At 43.7% G+C, this 10,818-nt stretch overlaps 1 protein-coding gene across 3 annotated transcripts in view; it reads left to right on the forward strand.

Moving 5' to 3' along the window:
* Positions 1–5,941, forward strand: part of LOC144817763 (transcription factor COE3-like) — a 473,223-nt gene extending 467,282 nt beyond the window's left edge. For all 3 annotated transcript variants that reach the window (XM_078674554.1, XM_078674555.1, XM_078674557.1), the window contains one exon: positions 1,637–5,941. Coding sequence is in view for 2 of the 3 variants with exons in the window: in XM_078674555.1 (XP_078530681.1) it covers positions 1,637–1,668 (32 nt within the window). In the remaining variant the exon portion in view is untranslated. The remainder of the gene's footprint in view (positions 1–1,636) is intronic.
* The last annotated feature ends 4,877 nt before the right edge of the window (positions 5,942–10,818 follow it).

Here is a 10,818-nt window from a genome sequence, read left to right on the forward strand (position 1 = left end):
TATTATCCATATGCTTTTGACTGATTCTTCTCTACTTGGGAACACATTTTAAAGTTATTGGTTAATATAATATTACTACAGATAAACAAGGCTATGTGTGTGCTAATTGTAAGACTAGACATACAGCGTAAGTCATTATCCGCATATCTCGCCAGCTGATTCTTGGTCAGTGGACCCACCCCCAAACCACTTACACAAGTGCTGAGCAAACAGGTAACATGTAAAATGTTTAACAATAGTGACAGGACCTATGTAGGTGTCTGACTTTCCATGGATCCTTATGACATATAATCCTGTTGGAGAAAAAGAATGGAACTGCTTTGAAACATAGAGATGTAAGTGGGGTTTTCTAAAGTGTGCACCCATTTTGTACAATATTAAATCTCCTCGGAGAGTTTAGTGGCACCTAGAACAGGACAGATAAAGGTTTCAAATTTCATATGAGCCGTCCACGTGGGTGGGGTTTGGACATATCTCCTCCGGAGTGTCTACTTAGAGACGATGAAGATACTTCTGTGTTCACCTGTGTTTGAGGAGGTTCCTGGGGAGATCCACTAACTTTTATTATTAGTTCATCTCTGGAACCAGCATACAGCCTGTCGATCAGCAGTTCCCGCCATCTCCTCGGGCTGGCAGAATATTTAAGACTAAGAGGATGATCCTGTACTAATTTCAAAACATGGCATGGCCTTCCAAAAGCATCCTTTCAATGTATATAGAATCCCTGCCTGGTCTTCTGGCTAAATATTTCTATATATGCCTGAAAGAATTTCTATATATAACTAATAGAAGATGCTCAATCAAGAGAGCCTTATGTGTTTAGATCTGAGGAATAGGAGGAATAGGAAGAGCAAGAATCCATGCTGCACAGAGAAGAAATATAGCCTTATTGCATGCTGCCGAGGGCTGTAACAGTTGTTAAAGGCCCTGAACCCGAGTTATAGACCCAAGACGCAGGCGAGGGCCTATTACAAGGGAGAGGGCCTTTAACAACCGGTAGAGCCGAGGCAGAAGGGCTTTAAGGCTATTATAAAATTTCATCCACTAAGGGTAGAATGCTCTAAGTTAAAGAGGGAGAAGCATAATGACAAACATTGGAATGTTGGAGCTGAAGGCCTATACCAGCCATTATAAGCCCTAAGCGACTCCATTGTGTTCAATGGAGCACTCAACATTCCAATGTTCTGATTATATTCTTGACTATTTCTCTCCCTTTGTTACTTTTCCTTGCATTCTCCCCCTCTTCATTTTTGATGGTACATTTTAGTAAAGCAATTGTGATCTGCTCTCCACAGACCTCTCAACATTTCCTATGGGCGGGGGGGGGGGGGGGTGGGGGCTATTATCTTCTTTCCGGGAAACAACTGTCTGACCCCAACTTCTTTCCAAACAGATCTTTTGTAAATTGACAGACTTCACTTCTGCTACACTTCAGTTATGTATTCCTCTGCCCACTGCAAGGTGGCTGGGGTGCACTCTCTTCAATCTGAGATGGTTTTTAAATCTTTAATCCTTATTGACATCAATTAAATAATTCAGGAGTTCTCAATGTATCTTGCCTCCTGCAAAGAAATACCCAGCTCTGATTATTTATACATGGGCCTCAAAGTAACCGCTGTATCTTTCTATCTTACAGCCCTGTCCGGTCTTCTCGTGCCGCCGATGTAACACCAGGAAGAAGCGATCCAACACCGACCGACGGACCAATAGGGACACATTCCAACAATGACAATGGACAGAGGGTGGGGAGAAGTGCCCTGGACTTGCCTTGAGGTGGAATCTTGGGGTTTTAATGAAGGACTTGCTTCTTGTTTTGTAAATCTGGGAAATTTGGCCAAGAAGGCAAAACCTTTTCGGTGGGCATGTTTGTAAAAATAAATACGCATGAGGATCCTGCTGTCAACCTCAAGCCATGAAATGGAAAAGAGAAGAAGGACTTCATCGAGATGCACAAGCCATGAAATGGAAAAGAGAAGAAGGACTTCATCGGAGATGCACAAGCCATGAAATGGAAAAGAGAAGAAGGACTTCATCGGAGATGCGCAAGCCATGAAATGGAAAAGAGAAGACGATGGACGTCATCAGAGACCTTCTTAGGCAGTGGGGCTTTCTTGTGCTTTCACAACCCTTTGTTGGGAGTGACCAGGCAATGTTCTGTTCCTTCCTACCACCCCATGTTTTTTAAAAGGGATGTTAGGTGATGCACACTTGTTTCTCGTGGCACAAGGCGACAAAGACTGACGTCAATAATATATTCCAAGCAAGTGCAATACAGTCTCTATCAGCCCTGTAACGCTCTTATGCACATTGTGAACTGGAGGTGCACATGCAGAACTGCTCCCACGCGCATCAGACTCGAGAAGAGCAGACCTAGAGTTTGTAAAAGTACTCTGGTGAGATGCGTAGGGTATCCTGATTCATGTCCATGGAGGATCCGGCAAATCCCAAAATCACAAATATGAGATGACATCAAGGAATGTGGCTGGTGGCAGCTTCTGCAATGTATGCAGAGACGAGTGTCTGTGAACCACAGTCCATTCTATCAAAAAGTAATGAAAGCCTATCTAAAATGAGCATCATTAGGGCAGTGACAATGGGCGTGTTTGTGGTTTGACCCTTATAGCCAACATCAATTTCCTCCTTGATTCTTTGATACTGGTGTTGAGTCATCAGTATTGGTCTAGAAGCACAATACCATCCTGGACACAGGCATCAGTGGCGGCCTGTCTGGGATCTCCGTCCATTATGAAACATTGACCACTCGTGGCCCCTGGAGGCTCTCTCATGGCACACAACTGAGGTTTGGCCCTTGGAGCCTCTCTCATGGTACACAGCTGAAGTTCTTCCTCCACCTGTATTTCAACGAGGGGGTGCACTATAACAGCAGTAGAGCGGGTTGCGGGACATTGTGGGTGTAGTTGGCTAGGGTTTGAAGTAGGCACAATGTAAACAACCTATATAGCCTTGTAGGATGTGAAGCTTCTGAGCCACGGATCGAACGAAGAATAGATCAAGATTGAATTGGAAATGAAGGACGTGGTTCCTACGCTTTGAAGGAGCTAGATATACCTTCTGGCAGTTTACATTTCCCATATGTAGTTTAGTTTTTAAGGCGACCAGCACTTCAATCAGCTAATTTCCCTAACAGCGTTAGCTTGAGGGGGGTTTATTTATTAGAACAGTGAGTACAATGTCCTAGCATTCTTGGGACTATGAAATCCTAAAACCAAATCTGGTGATTGACACACACATTTCTTCCAGCTTGCTTCCCAAAAGCAAGGTAGCAGGTAGGTTCTCAATTCAGCACACAGGATCTGTAGTGCACACACCTTATGAAATTCTATGTTAAAATTCATATGTCAATCTGTGGCTGCTGTGACCAGCAGGATGGCCATGAATCCCTAATGTCATGGTCCATAAGGTCTGTTACTACTGCACTTTATTCTGTATACCTATCACACTGAAACTAAAGACGAGTCTGCGGACTCCTCCCCCGCTCAGCGAATGAGCACGTCTTCCGCTACACCTGTCCTATGGTGTGATGAGAGTGAGAAGCTTGAAGCAGCAGCTACCTGTGAACATAAGAAACAAAAAAGAAATATCCATTCATTTTTCTGGCCCAGATCAGCACATTTCTACCTGATAATGATAAAATGGGAACTTGCAGTTCTAGTCTTTCTTCCATGTCTGTTGGAGCCTTCCATTTGAGACAAAACATAGGAAGACATGGTAGGCAAAAGTAAAATGGCAAAATGATGTACATGGTGACAAACAACAGGCCTATTAGAGTTATTGGTTCAATTCAAAGTTAGAGAATGTAGTCATAATAGAAGATGTTGACTTAGCAATAATATCCAGGAGCTGGTTTAGTCACACGGTAAACTTGTTTCTGCTGCATTCCCGCTAGTTAAGCAGTGTGGTTCTCCTGGTTAGATCCACGATGATCTTCCTTCTTGTTCATCAAACCACCACCTATGGCAAGAAGCACATTTGGTAAAAAATCTAAACCTGTTCACATCTTTCAAGTTTTGCTATAACTGTCTAAATGATGTGTTCTTGACCTAGGGCATGATGTAGATTTCGGCAGACGGTTTACTTTATGACAACGGCAACTGATATCCCGTCCGCTGAAATATAATCCCATAATATCCTATGGAATTTATATTTCGGCAGACGAGATATCCATCACCGGTGTGACGGAGTAACCCATCCACCGAGATCTAAGTCAGGCACTTATTTTCATAATGTTTTATTCCCAAATAACACATGTTTTGCCTTGTACTGAGCCTTCATCAGGGATTGAGTGACAAGCCCAACATGTTGTTTATGAGTCGTTTACTTCAACATGTGCATTGAAAGTGCAACAAACTTTTTTAGTCATTGGTGTTGTTTCAGATAAACGGTGTGGGATTTGTGGTCATTCAACTGCTGGATTCCATCCTACATACAACCCGATAGTTCAATGATTCTACAAAAGTCCAAGAGAGTGTAGTAGATGCCAAGAAAACACAACAATCAATAAATCATGTAAACAGTGTATTTTTATGAAACAATGCTTGAGGAGAGAATGCCAATAGGAAGAGAGCAAGGGTTGAAGGGTTGTCAGTGGTTGGTTGATGCTTCCCATTTAAAAGCTGAAGAAAGACAACAAGTCTCACAATGCACGCTGAAGGAGGGCGCAAGTTAGTACATCATACAGCCGTCTGAGGACGTAAGCCGCAGTTCACACTTATAGTGAACTCTGAACTGCCAGAGTAGAGCTAAACAGTTTGATTAGCTGAATAAAATAGCCAAACAAGTTGTTTATTGTTGCCCTGGGAGTTTGTGGTTCTTTGCCAGAAAAGAGCTTTTGCCTTCCATGTCACAACTCAGGACCAGATTACGATCTTGACGGACAGGGTTTCTCCGTCATAAACATGACGGATATCACGACCGCCTAATTACAATTCCATTATATCCTATGGAACTTGGTATCCCATCCGATAAGATTATAATCAGGCCCTAACATCTCTGGGAAAGGGAGGATGCAAGAGCGGAAGTGCCCTCAACTTTGCCCACGTGCTTCCTGTACAGTAAATTCCTTGAACATTAGGTACGCTAGAATCCATTGCATATGCCATGCTCCTGTGCATTTTTGTATGTAATTTATAAAAGACACAACTTTTACTTTCTTTATATGCAAGGAGGTTCCTGGGTGGGAGGTGGGGCGGGGATTAGATGGGGGGGTGGCCAGAAGGGTAGAAGCTCCCAGCCCGAAGGACAGGCAGTTTAAAATGCGCAAGCACCTGTTGATGTCTTTTTAGCAACAAAATAAAATCACTCTTTTTGTAATAAAAAATAAAATGACAAAGAAATAAGGGAAAATAATGCAAGAAACAATAGGCAGCGAAACAAAAAAAAGAATCAGTAGCCTAACCCCCCACAACCTTCATTTTAGGGGGTGTGGGATTGATAGCAATTTTGTAAGAAAAAATAAAAACACAGTTGAAAACAAAGACAAAAAAAGAGAGAGAGTGTGAAAAAAAACTTTTATCTAAGTATTTATCATGTTATTCGGAATTGCTTCCTGGATCATTTTTTTATGACTGTTATTACTGTTCTGTCTGTTTGTGTGTTTTGTGATGACCGTAAATATATGATCCCAATGTTTACTTCATGCACTGTTTAAATGTAAGCACATGTACGGCAAATATTAGCCTGTTTAACGACTTATAGGAAACGACACTAGAATATATTTCCTGTATCTGCCTTCTAAGGAGCTGTCATTCTTTGGGTGGGGGTTTCTGTTCTTCTATAAAGGTATTTGCCATTGAACAGGAGTAATAAGGCAACAGTTTTTTGTATCATTTTAATAGGTTTACATCTCAAAGCCTGTTCTTGTACATATTTTATGCATCACGAAAATGTGTGTTTATTAGTAAAGTATTTGTTTACATTTGGATATGTCCGGATTGTGCCACTCGAACATATTCTTCTAGTAAATTTATTATTTAAGGTTGGAATTTTATGTGTGAGCATCTGAAACTTAAAGAAAACTCGCCTTAGTTGATGTGCCCCGTTTCAGTGAATTTCTCTTCGCTTGGTACTGTGATAACTGATTTCTTGATGGGACTGAGCCAGGAAAGTCTTCCTTCTATGTCTATGAGAGAAGGAGGAGGAATTAGAGGCTTTCATGTTAGTCCATCTTCTATGTTCATGCCAGGAGCAAGTTGCTTTTGGAAGATGTCATTCTTGATCAGCTTCTGTTCTTCCACAAGTTAGAGCAACCATAGTGAATTGTGTAGACAGGTTCATGTTAGACTGGATTATTCCACTTTACTTGAGCATAAAAAAAGAGCTGAGAACATTTCTCCAGAAACCATAAAATGCGAAGATTCTAATTGTGTTGTACCTCAGGAAACCTTACAGCAGATGGACTAAGACAAATGTGTTGGTTGCCCCCTGAGGTTCTAAGAAACCTCAAGATTGCACGCCTCATTCACAGGACCAGTCATTGGCAGGCAAGAGTCCACCTCTGTGAACATTTCCAGAGATACCCAAACTCCTTCCCTTCACCCTATTATTTTATTGGGAACTCTGAATACAGTCTTTTTCAACGAATGTCTTACTGGGAACGTCCAAGTTAATAAGCAGCCCAACTGAGACCTGTTTCCACCAGGATAGACTAATGTGTGAGGTAAAGTGCCGCACTTCGCACAGCCCACTTGGCTGCCATTTTGAAAGACTTCTGTATTGGCAGCCGCCTGTGCAGAGCCAAGCTGTGCTAGCTGTCTCCTCTCCCTCACATAAAGTCTGGAGGCCTCCAACACCAAAGTCTACAAAGCTGCACCACCACCATCTCCTTGGAAAGCCTCATTCCCGAGAACCCAAACACTATATACACTTTACTCTTGTTAGAGCCTGAACAAGCTAGTAGGGCACTTCACTGGAAAACCAATCTCTAATTCACTGACATGTCAATAAACTACCCTCACATAGATCACACGTGAGTAAGGAAAGGTCCCCCCCGAGCAACACTTCCGAAGGCACCATAACATCTTACTGGTTATATATGGTGTAGGTGTTCAAGATTGGGCACTTTTTTACGAGCCACAATGCCCTAGAACACAAATCGCAGACTGACCAAAGGTTCCATGTGAGAAGGTAAGGAAACTCCAAAGAGTCATAACAGCATCCCTATAGGTTGAACTTATTTTAAGGGATGCGCTCAAGCTGGAGTCTTATCTCCTTGGTCCTACAATCCTCTTCTTCTTACACCCTCTTCTTTGAGGCCACTTTTGTTTTCTCGTTATGTCCTACGTTTGTAGTTGCCATTACATCATGCAGTCTGATATTCATTTGCGAATGACATTCATACTAATTTTGTCTAGACATGGACGAAACATTACGCTCTGCCGGCAGAGTTTGCAGAGTTTTTCCTACTTCGCGTTCCACTTGGAACATGGAGTTCTGACGAAACTCTGCCAACCGCTACATGGCTGAGTATTTTCTTGCGCGCGTCTTGCCAGCATTAAGTTGGCAAGCGTAAGAAAGAATAATGTACACCCAGCGTGATTTTAGGGTGCGAGAACACCTCCCAGTGAAATTTCTCTATACGGACAGTCGCAGCAGGTCGCGACCGTTCGCGTTGAGAAAGCCGCTTCTCGAGTAGAAAATCTACTCGAAGGCAGGAAGAAGTAGCACCCTTTGGCATGCCGCGTGGTGCAGTTCGCACTAATTTTACATCACAGAACAAGCTACCGGCACTAAAAATCAGCATGACATGCTAAATTCCACCTGCTCACGGAACTCTGCGGAATCTCGCAGAGTTTTCATGTAACTGTGGAATTCCAAAGAATGAAAGTCCATGAGTTCCGCCCACTCCTAGTTTTGTCTGGATGGTGTTAAAAATGATTGCTTCACTGCTTAATTTGGATCAGTGGTTGCAAGCCAGTTTGCTAAAGCTCAGTGGGAACTAAACCGAGGTAGGATTGAATGCCTGTTTTAATCTTAAAGCAGATGAAAGCCTGATTTATTTGGCTTGCCAGTGCTGGAAAAAAATTATGAACAGAACTGTTTTCTGTGTTGAATACATTTAGGAGATGAAGACTTAGACATTAACAAACAGCGTTATGTTTGCTTGTTCTTTTAAGATCTTATTTAGTCCCTCATGCATTCCAATGGAAGCACTTCCTGGAATAAGAACTGACACAGTAAATAGCCAATAGAATAAGGTGAGAGAGTATTACTCTTCTGGATGGAGACAAATCCTACCCTGTGTGTTTTAAAGAACTGATAACAAAATGTTTTGCGAACAGCTGCACTTTTTTTGCTATTTGAATATTAGGATCAAGGGTGTTCCACTCCAAGCAGATTTGGGTAATCTGGAAAGGTATCTTGCCCACCTCTTTCCCAAGTGCTTCCAGATTTAGCCCGGAGAGATATCATTCTCGACTGTACACAAAGAACAGGCCGCCCATCTAATCTGCGAGGCACACCACAAGACAATCTAACTTGCTTCCATAACTATTGGCTAAAGGAAGCCATAAGGACAGCAGTCCTCACTGAATCTCATTCACGGGCGTAAAAGTGTGGCTCTACCAGGACCTGCCCCCTTCATGCCTCAGCGGTGCGTCTCCTTCAGAGCGGCCACTACCTTCTTACTGAGCAAAGGATCAGGTGCAAGCAGGGCCGGACTGGCCGTAGCGGGCACTGGGCAATCCCCCGGTACGCCGCACGGGTGGGGGGCCAGTTTGGGGCCCCTGCGGGCCGTTTTTGTTACAGGGCCGTTTTTGCAGCATAGCACTTTGCCAGGGCCAGTTTTGGTTCCCAGTCCGGCCCTGGGTGCAAGTTCCGTCTGATCATTGTCAAGAAGAAATAAGCACATATGGTCTGCATCATGGAGAAGCGTGCTCCATCCTGGGACTGCAGCCTCATACGACGACTTAGAACATAGTCTGCGGTCCGAGACTCCTTGGCACGCAGGACAACTGCTTGAAGAGCCCAGGGCCCCTCCAGGAAAGGTGCCCAAAAACCAACCACAGACAATATCCATAGAGAAAGGGCAGCATTACTGCAACAACTTCAGAGCCATAATGCTGCTCAGAAGCACAACACCAAGGGTCTCATTTATGAGCCCCTGCTTCACTTTTACACCCCCAGTGCGTCACTTTTTGTGATGCACAAGTGGCGTAAAAATGCGCCTTGTTGCACCATAATTACAAAGTGACGCATCTAGGTAGATGCGTCACTTTGTAAACCCCTGCACCACATTATACCTGCGCCAGGTATAATGTATGCAAGGGGGGGGCGTTTTGACGCAAGAAAGGGTCATGGAAGTGACGCAGTGAAATCTATAAGATTTCACTGCGTCACTTCTAGGACGCAAATGCGTCAATTTAATAAAGCCTGCATACAAGGCTGTCATAAATATGGGGCAGCACCAAAAGTAAGACCAGAGAAAACTGGTCTTAAACTGGCATAATAATGAGAAATTATTAATTTCTCCTCGTTCTTGCTGTTTTTATGTGTGCTACACATAAAACCAGTAAATCAGCATTAGTGATTGTTCATGAGCAGGAAGGTGCACATAAACGATCATTACATAATGACGTGTTGCAACTTCTGTATGTGCTGCATTCTGCAGCACACATAGAAGTTAAATAGAAGTTAAATCGCCATTAGTGATTGTTTATGTGTAGGAAGAGATAACTTCCTGCACATGAGCAATTATTCCCAGCAATGCAGGTACCCTTGCCCTATGGTGCAAGAGTACCGGCATTGGCACTAAGCAGCTAAATTAAGCGCTAGGGGAAATTGAGGGGTGCACTGTATTATCATAAATACAGTGCATCCTCGTGTTTTCAGAATGTCGGAGTGCAGCGTTACCAATTGTGACGTAACACCGTGCTCCGCCTTTCTATTGTTAATATGCCACACAGAGTCTAGTAGACCCCAAGCAAGCTGGATTCATCCCAGAAACGAGCTGCAGTGACAATACTATATGCCTACTCCACCTCATAGACAAAGCTGCATGGTCCTGAGTCCCCGCACGACTCATGTCAACAGACGCAGAAAAAGCGTTCAACCGTGTGCACTGGCTATTCCTCTGGCCTGTCTTAGATATGGGGTTGGAGAAAAGGTTCCTAAGTGGGTTTGAAGTAGATATTCCAACCTCAATGCCAGGTGAGAGTCAATGGGTTGACCACGTGGACCACAGCAATCGCCAGAGGCACATGCCAGGGGTGCCCTCTGTCCTTAATTCTTCTTGCCTTATACATGGACCCACTCGCAGAGTGGATTTGGACGGACACACAGATTAAAGGAATTGTCCTAAGCAGACAGGAACATCAAATAGCTCTCTATGCCAAAGATGTCGTGATTGCCCTGCCTCAGGCACACTCCTCACTGCCGGCCCTTCTGAGTGAGCTGGATGCATTTGACAGGGTCTGTAGCTATAAAGGTAACATCTAAATAAGCCATGCCTTCAACTGCACTATCCTGCAAAAGAACAGAGCCAAATTGGAAAGCCTCTTTCCTTTCCTGTGGTGGAGTCAGAGGGTGACTTATCTTGGATTGAAACTTTACTCCTCCTTCGAGGAAAAGGTGGAATGTAACTATGCCAATCTGATCGCCACGGCTCAAACAGATCTGCAAACCTGGGAGCCTCTCATGGATAGGCCAAAGAGCCACTGAGAAAAGGACCCTGCTCCCCAAACTTCTGTACCCTATGCAGGCTTTTCCTTCACAGCCACTTCCTTACGTAATAGGCAAGCTACAACGCATGATGGAGACCTATATCTGGGGTGGTGAGAAACCACGTTTAGCTAGGAAGTGGAC

This window comes from Lissotriton helveticus, chromosome 2_1, assembly GCF_964261635.1.
Source record: "Lissotriton helveticus chromosome 2_1, aLisHel1.1, whole genome shotgun sequence".
NCBI classification, from domain to species: domain Eukaryota; kingdom Metazoa; phylum Chordata; class Amphibia; order Caudata; family Salamandridae; genus Lissotriton; species Lissotriton helveticus.